Source organism: Megalobrama amblycephala, linkage group LG2 (assembly GCF_018812025.1).
Source record: "Megalobrama amblycephala isolate DHTTF-2021 linkage group LG2, ASM1881202v1, whole genome shotgun sequence".
In the NCBI taxonomy this organism is placed as follows: domain Eukaryota; kingdom Metazoa; phylum Chordata; class Actinopteri; order Cypriniformes; family Xenocyprididae; genus Megalobrama; species Megalobrama amblycephala.
This window is the reverse complement of record NC_063045.1, coordinates 39314610-39341991: the sequence shown is the minus strand read 5'-3', so window position 1 is coordinate 39341991 and position 27382 is coordinate 39314610. Positions and strand designations below refer to the sequence as shown.

Here is a 27382-nt window from a genome sequence, read left to right as displayed (position 1 = left end):
GAACACTATAGTTATTGTTACAGTTATCTTAGTTATCGTTCTTGGTGTAAACGGCATTAACTCCAACATATCTTTGTAATGAAGGAGCCATGATCATCACTGCTGGGGAAGCAACACTGACACACATATGCATACAAATGCATATACCTCAATCGCACTCCAGTTTCATTCCCCCTGCCGTTTCTGCTGTCGGAGAAGTGGGTACACACGTGATCCAGATAGCACATGAACATGTTGAATAATCTGTTCCCCTTCCGTCAGTATTCACATCCCCAGACATCTCACACATACACACTACATTTTGTTTGATGTTTCGTCTTGATTATCCCTTTATTTTTTTTGTGTGTTAGTCGCCCTTCTGGGTTGAGACGCTGTGGCAGCCAAACTGAATGAATGAGCGGGAACCAGTTATGATGTCCCTAACTGTGCCGCGGCAGTACAGTTCAACCGGAGCCTGACAGAACCATTGTGTGTTGTGTATAGGGGTACTTTTGTAAATACAGACGCAAAAATTAAGCATATATCTTGTTTTATTATGATTACATATATTTTATTACATATATTTATTGTCTATATGTGGAGATTATGTGTATTTATATTTAAGTGTGTATATATATGTATATATATATATATATATATATATATATATATATATGTGCGATTTGTAGGTGGGGGGTGCAGGGTGGGATTGAATGTAGAAGTTTGTGTCTCGTTATTCTATTGAAAATATCTATAACTACCGATTGATTTTGCATCAGAAATTAATCATTATTAGTGTAATTGTAAATAGTGGTCAAATATATCGAAGCTAACTAACCTATCTAATACTTTAAAACTTAAGGTTAAATAACAATATTTATAGTAAAAATGTTTCTGCCAAAACCCCACTGTTTATATAGCTATATATATAGCTCCACTGTGGTTTGTGATTTATTTTCAAGGGGAAAAAAAAAAAAAAAAACGTTTATGTACAAAAAACTCACATGCTAATGGTAGATCCAATAGTAGAGGCAGAGCCAGGCATATAAAAGGGAAGGCCAGACTCACAATCAGTGCTTATTAACCAAGTCAATGCGAAAGTGCAACTGTGGTGCCTCCAGCGAACCTAACACTTGTATATTGTGGATACTCACTATATATATATATCACTCTGCCTCCACCGGCTTGCCTTCTTCCCATAGTGCATCCTGTTGCCATGTGTTCCCCAGGTAAGCGACGCACGTGCACCCGGCCATCCACGTGATGTAAAATGCTACTCTACAGCCCCATACACAACAAACTGTGATGCACTGTGTATTCTGACACCTTTCTATCATAACCAGCATTAACTTCTTGAGCAATTTGAGCTACATTAGCTCATCTGTTGGATCAAACCACACAGGTCAGCCTTTGCTCCCCACGTGCATCAATGAGCCTTGGCTGCCCATGACCCTGTTGCCGGTTCATCACTGTTCCTTGGACCACATTTGATAGATACTGACCACTGCAGACCGGGAACACCCCACAAGAGCTGCAGTTTTGGAGATGCTCTGACCCAGTCGTCTAGCCATCACAATTTGGCCCTTGTCAAACTCGCTCAAATCCTTACGCTTGCCCATTTTTCCTGCTTCTAACACATCAACTTTGATAACAACATATTCACTTGCTGCCTAATATATCCCACCCACTAACAGGTGCTGTGATGAAGAGATAATCAGTGTTATTCACATCACCTGTCAGTGGTCATGTCATGCCTGATTGGTATATATACATATTTGAATATTTTCCCTCTTTTTTTATTTTGCTGTTTGTTGTATCATCAGTACTTTGTTTTTTGTTGTGCACCTGTGTATATATACTTCATCAAAGGACTCTATTTGTGGCACTGCAAATAAATTTCACTTTGCACGAAAGTGCTGTAGCTGAGCGAGCCATCATTTTTTCCCCATCTTTTATGGACACTCATTACATCTCCAAGCAAGCTGGTGGTGATTGCTTTGTTACAATCTTAAATAATAATCCCTAAAAATATTGTTGGGGATACTAAAAAAAAAAAAAATTGTATTGTTTGATTTTGAGTTAAAAATCTGAAGTCAAACCAGTTGGGAATCTCTGATCTAACAGAGCTTGACTATCTATCTGGTTAGCGGACATAGTGAGAAAGGTCCTATCCATCTTTCTCCAGCTCTCTAAAGGTTATCTGATGTCAAGGGATGTTCTCTTATCTGTCATCAGAGCATTTGTCCTTCACTTCAGATGGTTTCATTTATTTTCCATGTATGACCTTGATAGTCCTCAGATCGAAGTGCTTAAGGCATTTACAGAAAAATCCACCAAAAATAAGACATCTCTTTCAAGTTGTGACAATCTTCTCTACATCTCAAATGTCTGTTTTGCTGTCGAATAAGCTTTTAAAGTAAATCCGTAAATGCTCAATGCTTGCTTCTTAACAACATTGTACTTGGTAGATTCTGAAAAAAATCAATTCAGCCTAGAAATTCAACACCTTTGTAGCAAAGATCACTCACAAACGTCTATGTACTGTACCAGCCGCAGCCCCCATTATACCTGCTTTTCTCTGACATCTTCAAATCTCTTTGTTCTTTCCAGTGTAAAGACTGTAAAAGTCCATTTTTCAAAACGTCTATTGCTTTGCTCCGCAATTGTTTAATGGACCATCTCTGCTGATTTCACAGGCTCCATTACTGCCATTAAAATAATTGCAAAGCTCGACTACACTCACTCCTTTTGTTAGGAGCAGGAGAGGGATTTGACGGATGACTGCTCCTCGCAATTATCAGCTGGAGATTAAAGCTGATATTGGTGGAACAATCATGAAAATGTTCTGTAGGACTGAAACCAGCACTTCATGTTATGTTGTTTCAGTTATTTTATATTTTATTTATTTTTATCTGTTGGGAGTGAGAATGAGAAGGAGGTTATAGGGGGAGTGTGAGAAATCACTGAGCTGGAGAATAAAAATTCAGAAAGCATGACGATTTCATTAAATTAGGTTCTTAAAGATGAAGGAATGGGAGGCGAGATGATGTACTGTCTCACTATTGGCGGGTCTCGAGTGGCCCCTTCACAGTGTTATCGCACATTGCATCTGACTTCAATTAAGGTTGCAAGTAGCAGAGCCTAAAATCTAATTTAGTCTTAAATCTTGCAGTATTTGAGAGAATTAATGTATTATCATCTGTTATCAGATCACTGCTTGCTTTGGGACAATTAACAGGTTTTGCAAAATCCGATGTGAGTAAATGACAAAAGTATAAAATCATTAGGGGTTAGTGGTATGAAAAAAATCTATTGTTTCATGTTATGAATTTCTGATATGTGTAATGGTATACATTTTTGCTGGAAACTTTTTTAAAACTTTTTTTTATATAATAACAATAATAATAATAATAATATTTTTTATAAAAACATATATAAACTTATTAAATTAAGTTTATATAGAGAAAGTTCATTACAAATTTTACATTTACATTCATAAAAGTCTGTTTAATTGAAGCATGATCACCTGTGTTATGCTTGTTTTATGTAGTCATATTATATATTATGCTTCAATTAAACAGACTTTTCAAACATTTTAGTTGCATTAATAAATATTAATTAATTAAATTAAATATTAATAAATAGGGCAGAGGCTTCATCTTCAGGAATTATCCTTTAATTACATTTTTAATTTTAAAATTTCAAAAATTATAGCAGGTCCACATTGAAGTCATTGAGTACTGAGAGTAAATTATGAGTAAATCCAACCACAAAACATTTTACATATATTACATTGTAATGTCACTCTCTGTCAACCTAGTGAATAAAATACTTTACAAATACAAGGGCCTGCATATAATTTGACTTGCATGATGCAACACTTGAGTTATGAACAACAGACTCAAAACAGTAAGGTGTTATTAATAGGTGACAGTATAAAGCACGTTATGAAAACGCCGGTAAAGACACCGGTGAATGCAGTGGACATGCAGTGGGACCAATAGTAAACAACATTTAGGAATTCATCAAGTCATCAGTTCACTCCACATGATGAATTGTTTCGCATATTCATAAATGTATTTGAACAAACAATATTCATTTTTATTTAATGGATGATTTTAGTTTATGATTCTCTGCTTGCGTTTCTCAAATAATTGTGACATTTTATACTTTAAGCTTTGTTCAAGTGGCATTTTGAGAAACATCTATACACAATCCATCAAGCAAAAGTGCAATTTAAGAGATTAAAATACTCAGGAGTATTATGAAGGAAAACAAAACAAATCCAATTCACCAACAAATTAATAATCTTGTCTGCATTATTCAACCAACATGTATAAAAGGCAAAGGCAACTACTCTATGATACATGACTGAATAATTTAAACCTGGCTGGGATTATTCATTCAGTTATAAATCAGATTTTATAATGCTCTCTAGGCCACGGGCAGTGCTGAGTAAGGTTTTTACAGCAAGACTTATTGGATGTGAGAGAGGGCAGTTTTCATGTGTTGATATTGGACGTGACAGTCATACGGCTCTCTGCCCCTAGTGCAGCAGAAGTCTGGCCAACAGAAAGACGGGCCAAGAGCCCAAGTCCAGCGTCACAGTCATCGTTAGCACATTTTTTCCACTCATATATCCTCTGACAACCCTGTCAAAGGGTTTTAAAGATCCAGGCCTTATTAAAAAGTCATAAAGAATTGAGACTGGTGGATTTAAAATAAATGAATAAAACCAGGTTTTTACACTTTCTTAACAAAATATGACTGGTGCTATCCATGCAAAACGAACCACCAAATGTAAGTCTACAGGGATTTTTCACGTATTATTTATGTACGTTCATCCGGCAGGCAAAAATAAAAATCGTAAGCGATGTCTTAAAGTGCCCTTATTATGCTTTTTCGGATGTTACCTTTCATGTAGTGTGTAATATAGCTTTTTGTAAATGTAAAAGGTCTGCAAAGTTTCAAAGATCAAAGTGAAGATCAATGCAAAGTACTGGCATGAAACTCTAATGGGCAGACTAATAGGTCCTTTAACTCAACCTGTTCATAATCACATCATTATCTATAGGACACAGATGAGTAGTTCTTGTTGTATTAGTAGCCAATGAGCTTGCGTGCTCAGTCTTCAAATACAGTTAGCATTTGCCTTAGCAGTGCAGCGCACTTTCAGAAATCATCTGAAAATCAACATCTGAGATAAGGTTTTTATGCTATATCACTGTGCATTTTTGCGTAGTCTGTTGATCTTGAGCGGTGGCATCAGAGGTGTTTTATCTGTCAGAAATCACTCTCTGTTTAAAATGCAGAGGTATTCGTTTAACAACAGGAATGTAAATAGGAGACTCTTTGCGGTGTGGGCAGCTCACTGATGTAGCGGCACTTTCTGAGTTCGCTACTAAGATGAGTGAACGGTTTTGCACGCTCTCGCGGCCATACGTTTTCAAGTGTTTACGCTGCTGTGAGGACCGACGGTCAGTTGCACACTGCGGAGTTTAGGAAGTGATATGGGATTCACTGTCAAATTGAACTGATTGACAAAACCATTGCATGGGGCAAGATATAATATACCATAGTAACACATTAGCATGTAACTCAGACAATAGATGTATAAAACATTTGAGTTTCTATTAAAACATCATTCAATTAATGACTCGTAAATCTAAAAGTTTCACAGTACATTGCTATTCTTATGGTGAGACGTTGCTGCTTACACAGCATCTGTATTAAAGCACCCTCACTAAATTCAGGGAAATTTCCGGATTCTGGAACCAGGCTGGGCATTCATGTCTAAACATAAAACTTTTCTTTTAATCTAAAAAACATCAACTATGCCTTATTTCACTTAGAAAGGTGTTTAGAGTCTTGCACTTTATGTAGGAGTAAAATACAAGCATACAGCAGCAGCGATACATATTTTTATACAGCAGCAAGCCACCTCTGCAACTAAGCATAGTGGACATGAGAAAACGTATTTAACTGGGGCTCACCTTATTTGCTCAACTTCTAACAACACTTTTCAAGGCTAATGTTTTTATGTACCTACGTGTGTTTCGGGCTGGGTTCAGCTGAATGTGTGTTAGAGTCATGCTCATTATTTTTCCATTGTCCGAATGACCTCCACTTTTACAATAGGAGTATACAAGGTTTGAAAGTGACAATTATCAAATTATGCTAAATCATTATACTTTTATTTGCTCAGGTGGTTGTGGGGGGTTTCTTTTCTCATCTCTTTTAGCCTGCAATGTGTTACCATTTGTTAAAGCCACACATAATGCATGTTCTAATTGGTTATGTTTGAGCCTTTTGGCTTAGGCACACATAGTCATAGGCACTAGAGTTAAGCCATTCGGCGTGGTAGCCCAGGCACACATAGTTATATTGTTCACTATAGCTAAGCCATTTAACGTGGTAGCCCAGGCATACATAGTCTAATAGGCCACTAGAGCCAAGCCTTATGGCCCAAAATACTTTAGTGGTATGCATACACTGGTATGTAGGCACATATGTAGCTAACACCACATTGGTAAGTCAACAGGGACACCCTTTAAAAAGGGGGTACACTAGTTCACATAGGGCTACACTGCGAGATTGATGCAGACACCTTATATGCACCCCATGGCAGCCCACATGTCTAACGGCTAGATCTGCTTGGGGGGAATAACGCGTAGGCAGATCTAGTCCGCCAAGACCAAGCATATGCCCCATTTCTCATACTCAAAACTAATGGGCCAGGCTCACATAGCTAGCATACAGACGGTTCTTATGGCTCTTCAGAACAGCAGCAGTACATATGTTTTGGTGGTAAATCTGCGGGGGGTGAGGGCTGAATCGTCATCTTGCCTTCTGAGTGATGGGGGATATTCTGACATACAGTACACTTGGCTTGTATTGTTCAAATATCATGTCATCTGTTCTGTTGGGGTGTAATTCATGTACGCTATATTGTACAGCAGCAGCATGTCTTACTTGCTCACAGCAGCGTGTCGTGTATGTATTGGCAGTAGCAAGTCCCGTACTTGCTCTGCAGCAGCAGCAATAATCAACAGCAGCAGCAGCAATAAAGCAGTAGCAGCGTAGCAGATCTATTCCCCCAAGACCAAACATATCAACATTGTCATACCCATTACCATGCCAAACACTCCGAGAGTTGTCATGACAGAAATTGAGTTATTGCATCCAGAAAAAAAAAGAACTGCCTGAAACGAGTCGTCAATAATTCCAGTTTTACTCCTCACATTACTCTATATAGGTTTGTAACAAATTTGCATAATGCCAGCCTATGTCTTCATTGGCTGCCCACGAAGGAGGAGTGCAAGTTCTTGCTGTTTACGCTGTTTTCTGTGCGGCAAAAGCAAATATACTTTGCATGCACTTCCAAAGAATGAGAACTCGCTCTCTTATCATTACTGTTCGTATCACTGTATATCAAGTGCTGAGGAAGATCCGGAGCTGAAATTTAGATATGGTAATATGTGTTTGGTTTCCAACACATGCTGTAAGTGGTAGACCAATCACAACAGACGAGGCCATCTGAACAAACAGAGCAGAGTAGACCAATCACAACAGACAGGGCTGTCTAACCAATCAGAGCAGAGTAGACCAATCACAACAGACTGGGCCATCTGACCAATCAGAGCAGAGTAGACCATTCACAACAGACTGAGCCATGGTGATGCTGCAATGTAGATTATGAGACAATAAAAGTGGTTTTTGACCTTGAATGGACTTAATTTGGATTCTTTGCTTTTTTCAACCAAAAAGGTTAACATACATTATTCAAAACAAATGATATGGGTCAATGAAACATAAATGGGGAGAGCATGACAAGAATGGTCTTTTTTTGGATGTAACACCCATATTAGGGAACGTCTGGGTGAATTCGGTCGAATGGATAAACCAAGTCCAGATGCTTTTCAATCAATTCACCAAGACGCCTACAATGACCTGGTTGAATGAAAACCTGTGCACAGATATATTAAAGAGAAATGAGCTTTCCTCTATGAAAGAATAAAGACAATGTGCTCACCCAGAACTGATTCAGTACTGAAGCTGCTCACTATCTAAAGCTTTATTCACTGACTGACATACCAGGATCCTGGCGTTTTATATAAAGCTATGAGCAGATGTGGATATGTTGGATTGTATTCTAGACTAGCTGAGGATAAATGTTTTTCAGGAAGTTTAGCTGCCATGGCTACTAGTTTTGGTCATTGGTTCTGAATGGTAGAAGCATGTTTCTTCAACTTTGGCCACTTTTAGTCCTGTCAAACTTTTAGAAAATAAATTTCCTTAATCCTTAAAACATAATTTCACTCTTAATATAGTTTATTTGTCCAAGGTATATCTGTCAATTACAACAGATAAAAAAGACAAAAAAAGACAAACAACAACAAAAAAATCCTATAAATCTAGTTTAAAGTTCTTAGAAATGCATTTTTTTTGCATTTGGATTTTAAGTAATAGTTTTATTTTGCTCTCATTAAAAGCATCAAAGCTTCCCACAAATGCTCGTTGCAAATTACCATTACAAGTAACACAATATACACATGGTTTTTGCTATAATTTAATGACAAATAAATGCAATGTCATTCGCATTTTGTTCTCTGCATCGAATGCATATATGAACACGCAGTTGCATCTGATAACTTTTGAGACTTATTTTGTGGCATTTTTGTAAGCTAATTTTGATACTGAAACTCTTACAAAGCAAAAACAAACACTAATTTTTGATTATTTAACGCATGTCTCGCTTATTTTTAATGTGATCTCACTGTTTGAAGCGCCTGTCAGAGTAAATCAATGCATGCTGTCATGAATAATTAAGCATATGCTGTCATGAATTAAGCAACACATCTTCTCATAGGATAAGGACATGCAGTCTCATGATTAATTATGAGACACCGATGAGTCATCACCAGTACAAGAAAATGTCACATTCTGTGACGTTGGCACAAATATTAATTTAAACCCGGAAGTTGAAAATAGCACAAAAAGGTTTAAAATTAACTTGTTTTTTTACTACATTCAAAACTAACAGATGGTAACATTGTCTTCTATGCTGTTCAACACACATAACTCTCAGAAAATTTGGTTTAGGGTTCCATGACTCCTTAAACTTACACACTTGAGCAGCACAACCATTTTCAATTAATAATAGTATGAAGAAATGCTTCTTGAGCAGCAAATCACTTACAGACTGGGGTAATGATGCTGAAAATTCAGCTTTGATCACAGAAATAAATTACATTTAAAAAAAATATTACAATAGAAAATACAGTGGTGGTCAGAATTATTGGCTCCCTTGGTAAATATGATCAAAGATGACTGTGAAAATAAATCTGAATTGTTTATCCTTTTGATCTTTAATTCATAAAATTAGCAAAAACCAAACCTTTCATTGAAGGAAAAAAAAATTGAAAGTGGGGGGAAAATCACATTATGAAATAAATGTTTTCTCCAAATCACATTGGCCACAATAATTGTTCCAGTCGTGTCTGACAACTGAATATGCTGGAGATTGTTTCTGTATGAGAGGGAAGGGTTTTTCTCTGAAACCCTCCCGAACAACTTGTGGGGATGTAGATGCTGTTTTAAAATGAAAGCAAAAATAAAATACGGCAGTTTTAATGTGACCTTCATAAAACAAAGGGGGAAAAAAACATACATCCAAAAGCAGAAATAATAATTTTGGTATGATTTTAAACACAAAACGTGTAGTTCAGTGCCAAGGTTAATCAGAACAAACCCAAGGATGTCATTACCTGAGTTTTTCCTGCACTCACACTATTTTCCTGCTACCCAGCAACATTTTTGCAGAATTCCTTTAATTAAAAACCTAAACTAATCCTAAACTACTGCAGTTCTTATTTCCTGCAAAGCAAAACCTTGTCAAACTGCACATTATATTAATACTTTCTAACACACTCGTGTGTGTGAGGTCTCAGACTTTGAAAAAAAAAAAAAAAATCCTTTATATATTCACTGATGGCAGAAGATCTCGTTATCTCTCTTCCCTTTTAAGTCTGCACATCGCTAATTGTAACAGCGAGGTGGAAGCTTGCGAACACTCGACTGCCTGGCAAATGCAAGCCGAATGAAGTGAATGAATCATTTACATGATGGATGCTCTCGCTGCCAGTGCACGCTGGGTGAAACAACAGCCGGGCATGTCAGTGATGTTATCAATCCAGCAGGAGTGCTGGTGATTATATCATCAAGAAATTATGAACATTGTGGGCATTAAGTGTACGTTAGAATCTATGAAGGTGCAAGAGAGAAGGTCAAAGAATCTGTTTCATCAAGCCTGTATCATGCATTCTAATAGGTCAGAGATTATCAGGTTTTCTGGCGACAGGTGTCAGATTTGTGGACCGACACTAAAGCTGCCATTCACAGACTATGAGAATCATCTGAGTGTGCAGTGGCTGGTTGGCTGAGGCCATAACAAGATTTGACATTAAATCAGCCTCTGCGTGCATCCTCCCGTGGAAGACCCTCGGCCCGCTACTGAAAGGGCGCCCAGAGGCTAGAGCATAGCATAAGGTGTCAATCATTCTCTGCTATCAATTCTACGACAGGCATGAAGTGATGCTTCACCACAAGCACCTCTTTGACAGTGAGCATGTATGGCATACAATATATATATATATAAAATATATAGAATATATATATTCTCATCATGCCATACATGCATGATGAAAGGAAAAAACTGACTGAGCTTTTGGTATCTGTTGCTGCATTAACGGTGCATATTCTCTTAGAGACAATGAGAGATGAAACTAATTTATTTTCTTAATATTTCTCTTGTGGCCCATAGTGAGAAAAAAATGAGTATTTTTCATGTTAAAGAAGTTGTTTTTTAAAGGAGTAAGCTATCTAACTAATATTTTATTATCCTCGCAGCGCGACGGTTATGCGGTGATTCGATATGATATCACGGGGCAAATGAATTGCAATATTAACTTAATAATAAAAGTAGCATGATAATAAGAATAATTTAATAGCTCTGCGTGCCCGTCCACTATACGCTACTGTGAAGGGATAAACGGCATTCAGGCACGGCATCAAAGCGATTACCTGTTTTATCCAAATCCACATGCGTGGACTGTTCAATGTTCAGTACTGCAATGTCCGAGTCTCTCATGTCTCATGATGTTTCTCATGTGTTTTTTTAGTTGGCACAAGCAAGAAACTTTACTAGACTGTGGGCTAGCTTTGACTCTCTGAACAGTGGCTGTGCAGCCAAATTTTTATGACCACGGACTGTGCGCGTGTGTATGCGCGAACACGCGAGACAGAGCGGAACGCGGGAAATGAAGTACCTGGGCCTTAACTGCTTCAAACTATAGTGGACTGGAGCTGACGGCTCATATCGGGAAAAATATGGGGGGGCATATTATATACATATATATATATATATATATATATATATATATATATATATATATATATATATATATACACACATACACACATACAGTGCTCAGCGTAAATGAGTACACCCCCTTTGAAAAGTAACATTTTAAACAATATCGCACTGAACACAAAAACTATTTCCAAAATGTTGACAAGACTAAGTTTTATATAACATCTGTTTAACTTATAACATAAAAGTATTGTTAATAATATAACTTAGAGAACAAAATATTCAGTTTTACTCAAATTAGAGTGATGCAAAAATGAATACACCCCACTGAAAGTCTCTGGAGCAAAGCTATATTTTAGACTACAAATGTCTCATTTAACAAGAATTCACCCACAGGTGAGTCTAATTGCTCATTACACAGATGTACAGCAGACAGTTGACTATAAAAGGGTGTTAAAACCCCTTCCCATTTCATGCTGTCAGCAATGGCACCACATGGAAGAGAAATGTCATAAGACCTGAGAAAGAAAATAATTTCTTTACACCAGAAAGGTGAAGGCTACAAGAAGATCAGCAAAGCTTTACTTATCAGTCAGAATACTGTAGCAAAAGTGGTAAAAAAAAATAAAAAAGATGGAACTGCAACCATCTCACAGAGTCTTCCAGGTCATCCAAGGAAGTTAACACCTCGACAGGAGAGTCTTCTGATGAGAAGGGTTGAAGAAAATTAGCATGCAAGTTCACTGCAGGTATCTAAAGAACTAGAAAGCTAAACTGGGGTGACTATTTCCCGTGACACAATACGGCGTACATTGCAGGAATGGCATGCATGGGTGCTGTCCACGAAAGAAGCCTCTCCTAAAGCCCAGGCACAAAAAAGCCCACTGACAAAGATGAAGACTACTGGGACTCTATACTCTGGAGTGATGAGACCTAGATAAATGTTTTTGGAACTGATGGCTTCAAAACTGTATGCCGTCGCAAAGGTGAGGAATGCATAGAAAAATGCATGGTGCCTACAGTGAAACATGGTGGTGGCAGTGTCCTTATGTGGGGCTGCATGAGTGCTGCTGGTGTCGGGGAGCTGCATTTCATTGATGGCATCATGATTTCACAGATGCACTGCTCTATACTGAAAGATAAGATGCTGCCATCACTCCGTGCCCTTGGTCGTCGTGCACTTTTTCAACATGACAATGATCCTAAACACACATCTAAGGCCACTGTTGGATTTCTGAAGAAGAACAAGGTGAAAGTGATTCAGTGGCTCCTGATCTGAACCCAATCAAACACCTATGGGGAATTCTGAAGAGACAAGTTGAGCATCACTCTCCATCCAACATCCAGTTTCTAAAAGAGGTCATTCTTGAAGAATGGAAAAAGACAGATGTTGCAAAATGTCGCCAACTTAGTGCCGTCATTAAAAATCATGGAGGCCATTGATTTGAACATTTAAATTAAATTAGATAAAGGGAATTAGAACATTTTGAAATTAGAACATTTTGAAAATTAGAACATTTATAAATTTGTTTTGTTTGTAAAAAAAAACTGACAAGCATCTTGAGACAAAACAATGTCACAGACATTGCTCAAACATGCATTTTAATCTGCATCTATTTCTCTGTCCATCTTAAATAAGTTTCTTCAACATTTGCAGTTTAGCCACACCCTCCAGCATAACTGTGAGTTTACATTCACAGCAGGTCTTTAAGAAGACCACACAACAATAATTACTCAGAGAGTAATGTTACTCATGAATAACTCATCAGCCTCGAATGAGTCATACCTGAATTTCCCATTATCAATAAAAAATATATAAAACATTTTTGCAGTATTGAGTAAAGAACCATCAGAGAGCTTGATTCACAAGCAATTTGCCTAAAACACCTCAACAGTTTTACTTGAGGCTGTGTGTCATTTTAACATCCATTCCAGAACCGTATGGCACAGCTGACATGCAACGCTGAACCACAGACAATGCTACAAGTTACTGAGCAGAGGGCAGTAAAAAAAAAAAAAAAGGAAGGGAGCATCTTTCCCTGCCTCCTTTTTATTTTTCTCCATGGAAACAAGACAAGTGGCAACACCTCCCATTTGTGGGGAAAAAAGCTCATTGCTTTTCCCCCACTAGCCACCCCCCAACCCCCACCCTACATCTATGATTGCAATATCAGATGCATTCTCTTACCATGCCATCCCATTGAATAGGGGAAGGAGACCTCAAAGAGGTTGTCATATTTCGTCAGGAGTCTTTTCATTATGGATGCCAGACCTGTGGGGAAGGAAAAAGAGTGAACAATAAAAAAAGGCTGAACTGGGAAGAACTGACTTCAATTTTCCACCAATATTGCTTGGGTTTTATCCAGCCTGGTTTCATTAGAGGTGCCATGCACTTCACCCAGATGCCTGGCCAGGAGGTGCATTCATTTTGTTTTTCAGCCAAATAAAAGTAGACTCCCAACACAGACACACCAAAACTAAGATGGACGATTTGCGTCTTCCTTGCTAAATGAAATGACAACATGTATCGTTTCAGAAAGAAGCAACCTTCTGACCGCTCCAGTCAGTAAATCACATTTGTCCTTCAAGAGTGATTCATGATTTCAAGACGTGCTTGTGAATACAAGCTTGTTTTTCCCAGCAAAACAACAGCTGCCTAGGTAATTTAAAAAATAATGACAGTAAAATCAGGGCTCAGATTTAATAAACTTTGATAGTGGAACAGCTGAGCCAAAAATCAGCATTGCACGTCTTGCTCCATCAAGTTAAAAGAAACCAAAATTTGACAATATTTATTCTCAAGATCTTGGGTAGTTGCACCTTTAAGGTATGATGTGGCTTAGAATTTACAGATCTCTGTTTGCATCTCAAAGGTTGCAGATTCAAGTACTTTGAAAACCTTTGATCATTTTGGATCTTTTTTTTTTTTTTTTTTTGTGGCAAGGTTTTAATCAATTTACCATTCATGCTATGAGGTGAAATCACTAAATATTTGCTCCAATTTTGCAAATGTTATTTCAGCTAAAAAACACCAAAAACAAAACAAAAATATCTTGTTCATTAACCACCTGCAATAGCAATTGGGGCAGCAGTCATTTATATAATGATGATCAATTGATATAGATTGTTACAACCAGTCATATCCAAATGTGCAATGTAACTGAACACACATTCAACATTTTAAAGAGCCCATTCAGTTAAAAGTGGAGGACAATCCTAGTAAAGTAAAGTAAAGTAAAGTAAAGTAAAGTAAAGTAAAGTAAAGTAAAGTAAAGTAAAGTAAAGTAAAGTAAAGTAAGCCAGATTGCCATAATCGCTGTATAATATATATATATATATATATATATATATATATATATATATATATATATATATATATATATATATATATATATATATATATATATATATATATATATATATCATGATATAGCTATATTTGTTATTTTATTGAAAATAACAACAAAGCAGTGAATTACAAACAATAGGACAAATACAACATAACAAAAATGTTAATTACGCAATGTAAGTTTTTTTCAGGTACAATAGGTTTATTTAAAGGTGCTAAAGAGGATCTTTTCGTCGACTGAGAAACCAAAGACCGTTACTGAGTTTTTGAAATGAGCGCATGCGTAAGAATTTTGAGGGAACGCCTCCTAAAACTCGTGCACGAGTATTGGAACACGAGTGTTTACCACCGGCATTCGCTGTATCGTGTTAGTGGATTCATTATGTCGGACTCACCGCAGGTAACTCATAATCTGCAGTTGTTACTCCTGTCTCCGGACAAAAACATTGCATGCGGCACCTGTGGAGTGTGGAAAGTTACTGGAGCGCGCAGCCGCGCACGTCTCCACAAGGAACGTCATGGCAGTGATTGACAAGCCAGAGGGCCAATCGTTTATGCGATGATCGCGTAAACGATTGGCTGATGTTTTTAAGGCCCTACCTCGTGCACAGATGATGTATATTAATATTATTCCTTTCAGTGCACCTAATAAATAGTCTTTTATCAGTTAGTAAAGACAGTTTCAAGTAATATTGCAAAAATGTATAAAACAAAACATCCTCTTTAGCACCTTTAACATTTAGTTAGAAACTGTACAGAAATTGAATAATCAAATGTAAAAATAAAATACTGCACAGTCTTCACTGCATGAATTAAATATAAATGTATTCTTATAAAAGCTACAAAAGTTATTTGGTCAAGAGCAGTAACACAGAGAGCAGCAGGTTTACTATGCTGCTGTCACTTTAAGGCCGAATGCACGGATCAAATATACTGATACATATCCGACTTACAGCCAACTGTTTCCTATTACTTGAGACATAACCAACTGTGTTTACATGAATACTCCACACAACGGGCATTTTGGCATAATTGTGTTTGTATTCGACAACTCGAGTGCAATAAGACGTGAAAGAGAACTTTATTCACGATCGCATGCTGTCTGAGAGATGTGGCTTTCTGTGTGCGCACTTCAGCTGTGTGTCAGTCAGCGTAAGCACCGCATTAAGTTCTTTTTCACTGCATATTGCACTTAATAACTCTTTTTAACATCAAGCACGCCCCAAATTTGTGATCACATTCTGAGAGTGGCAGCTTTTTATGCACATACATTGTTAGTGTGCCAGTCAGCACGAGCGCTGTTCTTCTTCATGACTTATTGTGCTTAATAACTATGTTTAACATCAAGCATGTCCATCTCTTTGTCTCATTCATGCGTTTTATCACTATAATGTGTCAACAGTGCTGTGCTATGTATATATATTTACATATATACATAATACATAATATACATTTTGCTATATTATATACATAATATAGCAAAATCTTTAAGGATAGACATTTTATACCGCTGCAATGATATATATCGTCATACTGCCCAGTCCCAAGCATGTAAAGCCCAAATTATTGTAAACATAATTTACAATATTGTAAACATTGCCAACTGGATTCAGACCAACTCCTGAGTTTATTTGCAGAGTACACATGTAAGATTAATTCTTGTGAAGCACATTCAGGAAACAAATCAAGTGTGAAAACCCCTTTTATTGGTTCGGATAAGAAAGCATGCTAACTGAGCAATGATGAGATATGTGCATTCAGATGAAGCCTTTTGGTCTGAAAGAGTCTGAAAGAGTTGGCCTAAAAACTGCTGAGAGCACCGGCACTTACTCAGGGAAATGTTTGGTTTGTCAGCCGATAAAATAGATTACATGCTAGGCTGGAAGTCTGTGATCCTTAGGCAGTCTCTTCAACTGGAACAATGAGAGAGCGTCACAGCTCTGAGACAATTTGAAACAATTTCCCAATCTCCATGTTAAACAAGAGCTGATGAGGCTTATTTTCATCTACATTATACATTATAATGTTCATCTGCATGATTGATGCATTAATATTATGTGCATATATCAGAAAGAGTGAGCAAAGGGTCTCAAATGGTCTGCAAATGATGAAATGCATTAGAGGATTTTAAGATTTTAAAGAGGAATTGGCTGGGTTATCAACTGTATTATAGGCCTACTGACGTCGACGAAAGTCTGTTAAATGCAATAGTCAGTAGGTTAAACCCCACAACGGTTGATCTTTAAACTATCATTGTTGTGTCATTGATCAATACAGTTTCCACTCTTGAAATGGTTAGCCATGTAACCATGTGTTAACTTAATTTGTTCAGTGTTCACTGTACAGTTATGGACTGACAATTTTTTCCACAGTGTTTTTTTATTTATTTATTTATTTTTGTTTTTGAAGTACTTATTACGAAAATAATACACTTTAAAATAATACTGAATGTAATGTTTTCAGACACTTAATGTCTGTCAATCTATTTACAGTGCTCAGCGTAAATGAGTACACCCCCTTTGAAAAGTAACATTTTACTGTTTCATATAACATCTGTTTAACTTATAACATGAAAGTAATGTTAATAATATAACTTAGAGAACAAAATTTTCAGTTTTACTCAAATTAGGGTGATGCAAAAATGAGTACACCCCACTGAAAGTCTCTGGAGCAAAGCTAAATTTTAGACTACAAATGTCTCATTTAAAAAGAATTCAACCACAGGTGAGTCTAATTATTCATTACACAGGTGTCCAGCAGACAGATGACTATTAAAAACCCTTCCCATTTCATGCTGTCAGCAATGGCACCACATGGAAGAGAAATGTCACAAGACCTGAGAAAGAAAATAATTTCTTTACACCAGAAAGGTGAAGGCTACAAGAAGATCAGCAAAGCTTTACTTATCAATCAGAATACTGTAGCAAATGTGGTACCATAATTTTAAAAATATGGAACTGGATAATATGGAGCATCTTCTGATGAGAAGGGTTGAAGAAAATTGGCACTGCAGTTATCTAAAGAAGTAAAAAGCTAAACTGGGGTGACTATTTCCCATGACACGATACAGCGTACACTGCATGAATGGCATGCATGGGTGCCGTCCACGAAAGAAGCCTCTCCTAAAGCCCAGGCGCAAAAAAGCCCGCCTAGAGTTTGCCAGGGCCCATGCTGACAAAGATGAAGACTACTGGGACTCTATACTCTGGAGTGATGAGACCTAGATAAATGTTTTTGGAACTGATGGCTTCAAAACTGTATGGTGTCGTAAAGGTAAGGAATACAAAGAAAAATGCATGGTGCCTACAGTGAAACATGGTGGTGGCAGTGTCGTATGTGGGGCTGCATGAGTGCTGCTGGTGTCGGGGAGCTGCATTTCATTGATGGCATCATGAATTCACAGATGCACTGCTCTATACTGAAAGAGAAGATGCTACCATCACTCCGTGCCCTTGGTCGTTGTGCACTTTTTCAACATGACAATGATCCTAAACACACATCTAAGGCCTTGGATTTCTGAAGAAGAACAATGTGTAAGTGATTCAGTGGCTCCTGATATGAATCTCCTGCTGTCATTAAAAATCATGGAGGCCATACAAAGTACAAGATATAGCAGCTTTTGTTGTGGGGTGTACTCATTTTTGCATCACCCTAATTTGAGTAAAACTGAAAAATGTGTAATCTAAGTTATATTATTAACATTACTTTCATGTTATAAGTTAAACAGATGTTGTATTAAACTTAGTCTTGTTAACATTTTGGAAATTGTTTTTGTGTTTATTGAGATTTTACTTTTCAAAGGAGGTGTACTCATTTACGCTGAGCACTGTAACTCTCTGTCTGTCAATCCATTCAACTGTCTATCTGTATGTTCAACTGTCTGTCTGTCAGTCAATCTATTCATCTGTCTGTCTATCTATCTATGTATCTATCCTGTCTGTCTGCCTGTCTATCAGTTCATTCATCTGTCTGTCTACCTGCAGACCATAACTGTCTATACAGTCTGTCTGTCAGTCTCTGTCTGTAGCATTTTTTTAAAGGTGCTAAAGAGGATTAAGAGTTTTGTTTTATACATTTTTGCAATATTACTTGAAACTGACTTTACTAACTGATAAAAGACTATTTATTAGGTGCACTGAAAGGAATAATATTAATATACATCATCTGTGGCCCTCTGGCTTGTCAATCACTGCCATGACGTTCCTTGTGCGAGACGTGCGAGACGCGGCTGTGCGCTCCAGTAACTTTTCACACTCTACAGGCACCGCATGCAATGTTTTTGTCAGGAGACAGGAGTAACAACTGCAGATTATGAGTTACCTGCGGTGAGTCCGACATAATGAATCCACTAACACGACACAGCGAATGCCGGTGGTAAACGCTCGTGTTCCAATACTCGTGCACGAGTTTTTGGAGCGTTCCCTCGAAATGAGCTGTGAAGGAGGGGGGTTGTTCTTACGCATGCACTCATTTCAAAAACTCACTAACAGTCTTTGGTTTCTCAGTTGACGAAAAGATCCTCTTTAGCACCTTTAAGTGCTTATTACGGAAGTAATATACTTTAAAAGAATATACTGAATGCAATGTTTTTGGACACTTAATTACATGTTAACTGCAATTAACTGAAAATGTATTATAGCTTAAATGTATATTACAGTTTTTCTCCATTGGCTCATTTCTTGAAACAGAAATTACATTCTCAAAACAACATGGACAAATCTCCAAACCCCTTGGCAATTGTTCACAACAGAATTTAATTTCTCATTCATTTCATCAAATTGCAAATGTCTAAGTACATGTCTCAATGTCTCAGTACATCTTTGCAAATGATTAAGTACAGGTAGCCTACATTTAGCACAATTTCCAAGTGAATAGATCTTGTTGATCTAAACTGATTGTTGATTCTCAGTCTAATGGTCGTTCGCTCCAAAATGTGTCAGCATCATTTCATTGTATAAGTCATCACGTGCACAATAGTCTGTTCAATTGTCAAAATTAGTCAAGAACATAATACTATGAATACCATATATGAATCCTTGGAACATTTGATCAATTTATTACAGCAATTGACAGTCAGGTGAAACTAGAACTTGACTAACGAAGGAGGCGAGGGGGCAATATAACTATGTGTGCTGCCATATCTGAGAATGGTGTGGTCACTCACATCCCCAGACTTGGCCCATACAATACACAGAAGCTTTTTATCTTCTTGGACCGCCTTCATTTTGATTTGAACCCTGAAAATGAGAGAGGTCTCGTAGGGCCTCACCTACCACAATATGTCATTGTATGGGACAATGTGAATTTCCACCGTGGCCCGCTCACCTGGTTCACTACTCATCCAAGGATGGTTATGGTGTTCCTACCACCTTACTCTCAATCCTATTGAGGAGTTTTTCTCTGCTTGGATGTGGAGAGTCCCTGCTCCAAGCAATGGACACTGCATGTGAGGATATTACAGGAGATCATTGTAGGGGATGGTTGCGACATGCACACTGTTTCTTCCCTCGTTGCATTGCAAAGGAGAATATACGCTGTGATGTGGATGAGAATCTGTGGCCAGACAGACAGCAGCATGTGGATGGCCAGGAGGGTGAGGACGATGTCCAGGAGAGGGAGGATGAGGACAGCGACCAGTGAAGAACTGTTAGTTGTGAAACTCCAGCTTTGTTTACAGCACTGTAGGCTGCATATAATTTTCATTGTTTTTTGTTTGTGTGTTTATATTACAGTATATTATGCTGTATAAATTTTCTTTTTACTCTGATGTATGGAAGTTACTTTATGTGTGTGAATGATAATGGTTACAATTTCCTTGGCAGTATGAGTGCAATGTGTGATGTCAAACCTTGGAGGCTACTCTTACCCTAAAATCCTATTTCTTTTTTTCAGTTTTATACACAGTGCATGTCACAACCATCCCCTACAATGATCTCCTGTAATATCCTCACACACAGCGTCCATTGCATGGAGCAGGGACCTCTGATCTTGAGCCCGATGCTCATACACTCTCCACCTGCAAGCAGAGAAAAAACTCCTCAATAGGATTGAGGAATGGAGAGTAAGGTGGTAGGAACACCATGACCATCCTTGGATGAGTAGTGAACCAGGCCCTGATGAGCAGGCCACGGTGGAAATTCACATTGTCCCATACAATGACAGTTTTAATGTATTATGCTGGCTAGACAAAAACAGTACAGTAACCATTGTCAATGAAGGACTGGGCTAAGACTGAAAGGTGGGCATGAGGGATATTTCAATGGTCCTCTGCCATAGTGACAAAACATCTAAACATTTTGACTTGCAGTGCTTACACAATGCCAAAGGGACGAAGCATTTTGGGGGCACTGACTGTTTAAATGAGAACGAAATTTAGTTTTGACACATGAGTGAACTGTTTTGGGAGAGGTATGAGCTTTTGCAGGTGAACCATGGTGTTGTGCCGAACCATCCACATTATTTTGACAAAAGCACCAAGTGTGTTGAGAATGTCCGGTCTGTTTCAAGAAATGAGCCAAAGCAATTGAGAGGGATCTTTGCCATTTCTGTGGCACTGACCATTTATTTGGTAAAGGAATTTAGTTTTTAAACATGAGTGAACAGTTTTGGGAGAGATATGAGCTTTTGCAAGTGAGCTATAGTGTTGTACTGAACTGTAAGACTGTTTTGCCAAATGATCTTAGAGTTTTGAGAATGTAATTTCTGTTTCAAAAAATGAGCCAAACCAATGGAGAAAAACTGTAAATACAATTAACTTTAGAATACTTTTTCGACCCACTTAAGTAGGAGAGGAGTACATATTTATATGTAATTTCATAACTCTATTGGGTCAACTCAACCAGAGGTCTCTGGCACAAATTTTTTATTTTGTTACTATTTATTTTTTTTCTGTAGAACGACAAACATAAATAGTGATGAAAGCCAAAATATTAAATGTCAAAGATGTATATTTACTGAGTAAATCCACTATTTTGTAGAGGGGGTCAAGTTTCCACCTGAGATTTTGAGCTAATTTACACAGGTGTAAAAAATGAGTTTAGAAAGATGGCAGCATTATTATTTAATTTTTAGATTTAGATTTATTTTCAGATTTAGATTGGTAGGTCTATTAGTTAAATATGTTGACTTTAGCAATCTTTGTTTCATTATATGGCAACAGTGACAGTTCAAAAATGGCAAAAAGCACTTTTTGTTTTTTGCCTCAAGTTTGCATGACTTTAACTCAAGAAGTATTAAAGATAATACTTAAGACCCTTTTCGATCCTGGTTCTTAATACACTTTCCTTTTGGTATCTTCATTTTAAAGGCCCTCAATGCTTCAAACCCAGAGATATGGACGTCCATGTGTTAATGTGGCTCCATGAGTAAAAATGGGTAAATTGTAAACATTGTTAGTGGTCAAAAACCAAATGTGGGGTCGCTTTGCATACATCTGATACTTTTTTCTTTTAAAGAGGAATATCTACAGAACAAATAATGTTAAAACTAGAAATGTACCTCTTTTTTTCTTTTTTTTTTCTTATTTCTAAAATTGCCATGCCTGTTACTCTAAAAGTATTCAAGATATCTTAATATCCTTCTAGATTTTTAAGGCCGGGGAAGTTTCCGAAATTTGGATGATTTGACATGGAATGACTCTATTGTCTTTGAAATATGGTTAAAGTTACTTCTGAATATAGTGACAAGCATTTACTGCAAAACTAAAATATATTAATGTAATTTCTATTAAAAATTGTGTCATGTATTTAAAAATAAAATAATAACATTATTGAATAACACAACACAGTTAAAATTATAATTAAGTGTTAAGCATGTGCTTTAGTATGTTAGTTAACACATAAAAATAAGTTTGCCTATACAAAACAAGACAAAGTAATATTAAAACAATGATTCAAAATGTACTTTAAAGTAATTTCACATTTTACAAAGTGCACTTTTTAAAAGTGTACGTATAATCTTTAAGTACACTTAATATATACTGAAAGTATATATTTTCAGCAAGTACATTTTTTTTAAATATACTTATAAATATTAATTTAATTTAATTTAAAATTGCTGAATCAGCACAGTTCCTAAATACAGTAATTTCTACAAAACAAATTAGTTTTTATGGGTTAAATCAAGTACAAAATAAGCTCTTTAAGGTAAAAATTGCAGGTCGCCACATTTACAGTGTATACTACAAGTGCACATTCAATAAAATTAAGCACGCTTCTTTTATTTAAGAGTTATTATTGTGGTATCAACTATTTCAGATAAACCCACCCATAAATGTCAAATAAAAACAACTGTGGGTGGTTGTTTTGTATGTCAGTCAGATCTGACTGCAAAGTGGATCAGGCTTTATGCGTTTGTAGTCACTGTTCAAATTTTCTACAAAGCTCATGAATATTTAAAGAGGCGAGCCTTCTTTAGATCATGATTGTTTGTCTGTTGCTTCCATTCTAGCACATTGTATACATTCACCACTGCCATTCGAAGCAGTGCATTCATGCAACTAGATTACCGATGGGTTTATTATCTCCACAGACATAAAAGGAAATAGATTCCTGAAAGAAAGCAGATGCCACAATAGCATCAACATGTGTCATCAACCATTCAAGATACAATTCAAAACAGTGCTTTATAACAAAAACAAACAACAAGCCCTCGTGTCTCAAAGCGTCAGAATGTCAACTGGGTCTTTATAATTGGCAGGCTCAAAGCCAGGTTGTGATCTAGCATGGTTCTTTGCCGCTCTTTCTGACAACAGCTGACCTGTTTGGTAATTTCCCTGACGTTTATTTACATACTGGATTAAGTCTGTCAGAACTAAGCCTGTGAGCGTGAGAGGCACGTATCCAGGAGGTGAATGTTTATCTGGTGTCACAGCTTCGAAAGCCTCTTCTTTACTTTTTCTGGCACTGACAGGGCAACTTTAATAACATCTGAGAAGTGCGTAGGTGTGTACGAGTGTGTGTCAATGTGTGTGTCAAGTCCAACGCTGGAAAAGGGCACTGGGCAATGTGACAAGGAGACGTGAGGTTTTAAAGAGATATTTTGTCAAAGCAGACTTTAGGAAGAGATACAGCAAGGTGTCTTTAAAGGTTCAGACAGAAATGTTACGAACAGACAGCAAACCAAAGGGAGTTTATAAATGTGAGCTCTCTCCTGCGGCATCGGAATTTACAGCGTAAAAATAAATTTGTCTGAGAGGAAAAAAAAAAAAACATCCTCATAATTCAGCCCAAATGGAATGACTATAAAGTCACGGCCAAAACTAAAAGTAATACAGTAAATTCAGTTGAACTGTGATATTGAGATTTATACACACTGTGTACTGCAGAACATTAATATACTAATATACTATAATTAAGGTGTATTAATGAAATTATACTCAATTAATGAATTAATTTACCTAGCTACACTGGCCAATGAATGAAAGAAAAGTTTACTACTTTTCAACTAGTCATTATGTTAAAGGGTTAGTTCACCCAAAAATGAAAATTCTGTCATTTATTACCCACCCTCATGCCATTTCACACCTTTAAGACCTTTGTTCATCTTCAGAACACAAATTAAGATATTTTTGATGAAATCCGATGGCTCAGTGAGGCCTGCATAGGGAGCAATGACATTTCCTCTCTCAAGATCCATAAAGGTACTAAAAACATATTTAAATCAGTTCATGTGAGTACAGTGGTTCAATATTAATATTATAAAGCGACGAGAATATTTTTGGTGCGCCAAAAAAAACTAAATAACGTCTTATTTAGTGATGGCCGATTTCAAAACACTGCTTCAGGAAGCATCGGAGCGTTATAAATCAGTGTATCGAATCTGCTGTTTGGAGCGCCAAAGTCACGTGATTTCAGCCGTTGGCAGTTTGACACGCGATCTGAATTATGATTCAACACAAAAGATTCATAACGCTCAGAAGCTTCCTGAAGCAGTGTTTTGAAATCGGCCATCACTAAATAAGTCGTTATTTAGTTTTTTTTTTTGGCACACCAAAAATATTCTCATCGCTTTATAATATTAATATTGAACCACTGTACTCACATGAACTGATTTAAATATGTTTTTAGTACCTTTATGGATCTTGAAAGAGGAAATGTCATTGCTCCCTATGAAGGCCTCACGGAGCCATCGGATTTCAACTAAAATATCTTAATTTGTGTTCCGAAGATGAACTAAGGTCTTACGGGTGTGAAACGGCATGAGGGTAAGTAATAAATGACAGAATTTTCATTTTTGGGTGAACTAACCCTTTAAACATTGCAGAAGCACTGGATAATTTAGACAAATATAAACTGCAACATAATATGCCACACATCCCTTAAAAACAAATAAACAAACAAAGAAAAACAATGTAAGTCTTACTGTCTCTCTCTTGGGCCGTGAGCTCAGGGAGACGCAGGACATGTCGTCGTGGCAACAGCAGCGTCTGAAAGGGCCATGTCGCCCAATACGGCACCACCACCAACCAATGCTCATTTTCCACTACCACACGCACCTGTGTGATCAGAGACAACAAAATTCATAAAGTTCAAACAATCTATTATGCTAGGTAATGTTATTCAATTTTCCACAAGCCAAGGATGATGCTTCACCTTAGCAAATTTTCCAACACTTTCCCAGTCACTTTCCCAAGATTCTGGTAATGAAGCTGTGGTAATGTAGCTTTAAAGACAAAAAATGCTCTATGTACTCAGGTCTGTCACCATAACTACTATTTGTTGGCTGACATATAATAAATAATTAATAAATAGTATAAATAACTGCGATATGCAATATTATTGTCATTTAAATACCATTTTATGCCACTGAATATATAATCATAATATGGCAGCATAATAATGCAAGAAGGCCTTTAGGCACTTTCAGATGACAATGAACTAAACTCTTAAGAATATTTAGACACTGGAATTGAAGTGTCAAATAATAATGTTGAATAATTAATAAAATTTGCTAACAAAAAGTGCACACTTGCAAATGCACAAAAGACATTTATATGGAGATTTTCCATGTACAGATTTTTCCCTGACCTTCTTTTCTCAGTAAAGTAAGGGGAGCATATACACTATTGCTAAAAACACCCTACGTGGCAGTCAGATGTCCATATGAACAAAGGCACAGATGTCTCAGGCCATATCTGCTGCTAAATAAATTTTTCTAGAGGCATGTTTTTTTAAAACTTGAAGAACTTAACTTGAGCATCACTTGTTTATAACACTGCGTCATGCACAAGATGCTGCGAAAGACGCAAATGCAATGATCAAATTCGGCCGTCTAGCACACGTTTGCATAGAAAAACAGCGCAGAAGAATGCAAAAACTTATTCTTCCCGAACGACACCTTCTGTATATATCAATGTACGCATTGTGTATGATAGAGCTGCCAGAGCCCTGTTATTGCCTCTGACATGGAGAGCAGATAAGATGACAGAGGCAGCGCAATCTGCAAAATTTTTGTGACATTCATTTTGGTGTAAACATAATGGGCAATATATCACGTCATCAAAAATTATCGAGGTCATGTACATACTGTATATCATGCAATAAGTCGATATATTGGTTATCGTAACAGGCTTATATGTACTCCAAGTACTAATTTTTGGGTGAACTATATGGCAAGCCATTTTGACTTTTATTCATTCTCAGGATATTAATTCTTGATATCAACAATTCAATTTTCACTAGTTAAAATGCTAATTCTTGATATCAGGAATTACATTTCCACTAGTAACAATGGCAATTTTTGATATCAGAATTACATTTCCACTAGTAACAAAGTTAATTTTTTATATCAACAATTCAATTTTCACTAGTTAAAATGCTAATTTTTGATATCAAGAATTATATTTCCACTAGTAAAAACTAGAATTCTTGATATCTGTAATTGCATTTTCACTAGTGAAATGTCACCATAGGCTGCCATTCAAATTCAATTGTTGATATCAAGAACTGATTTCTTACTAGTTGAAATTCCAATTTCACATATCAGAAATACAATTCATACTTGTCATGATCATGAGTTGGAGTGCCCTGTTTAGCCACCAGAGGGCACTCCAACAAGGACTATTGTTCACCTCAGACTACATTGCCCATAATTCACCTCCTGGACTCATTATCTTCATTTCATTGCACCCAGCTGTTTTGTGTTTGCTCATTAGTTTCTGTCTATTTAGTCTCAGTTGTTTCTACCTTTGTTTGTGGTTTGTTATTAATTGTTACGTGCACTTTTGCTGTTGGTCTTCTGTTTGATTGGACTGTGCTGTGGAGTTTGACCCTTACCTGTTTTGTGATATACCTGTGGATTACCGAATAAATGCTGCACTTGGATCCCAACATCTTGTTTCTGTGTGTAGCCGTGACAATACTAGTAAAAAATCGTAATTTTTGATATCAATAATTCAGTTGTCACTAGTTGAAATGTCAGTTCTTGATATCAAAAATTGAATTGGTACTAGTAAAAATGTTAATTTTTGATATCAATAATTTGATTTTCACTAGTGACAATGTTAGTTTCTGATATCATGAATGTGATTGTTACTAGTAAGAAAGCCATTTTAGATATTTGAAATTATATTGATATCAGAAATACATTTTCAGATATCAAAAATGAACATTTTTACTAGTAACAATTCAATTGTTGATATCAAGAACTGACATATCGCGCGCGATTTTCGCCGACGTTTAACG

At 36.8% G+C, this 27382-nt stretch overlaps 1 protein-coding gene across 2 annotated transcripts in view; it reads right to left on the bottom strand.

The window, feature by feature from the left end:
* Window positions 1-27382, bottom strand: part of galt (galactose-1-phosphate uridylyltransferase) — a 162631-nt gene that overhangs the window by 32318 nt on the left and 102931 nt on the right. For both annotated transcript variants that reach the window (XM_048175271.1, XM_048175278.1), the window contains exons 8-9: window positions 25062-25194; window positions 13539-13622 (exon numbers count right to left, since the gene is read on the bottom strand). In XM_048175271.1, coding sequence (XP_048031228.1) covers window positions 13539-13622; window positions 25062-25194 — 217 coding nt within the window. The remainder of the gene's footprint in view (window positions 1-13538; window positions 13623-25061; window positions 25195-27382) is intronic.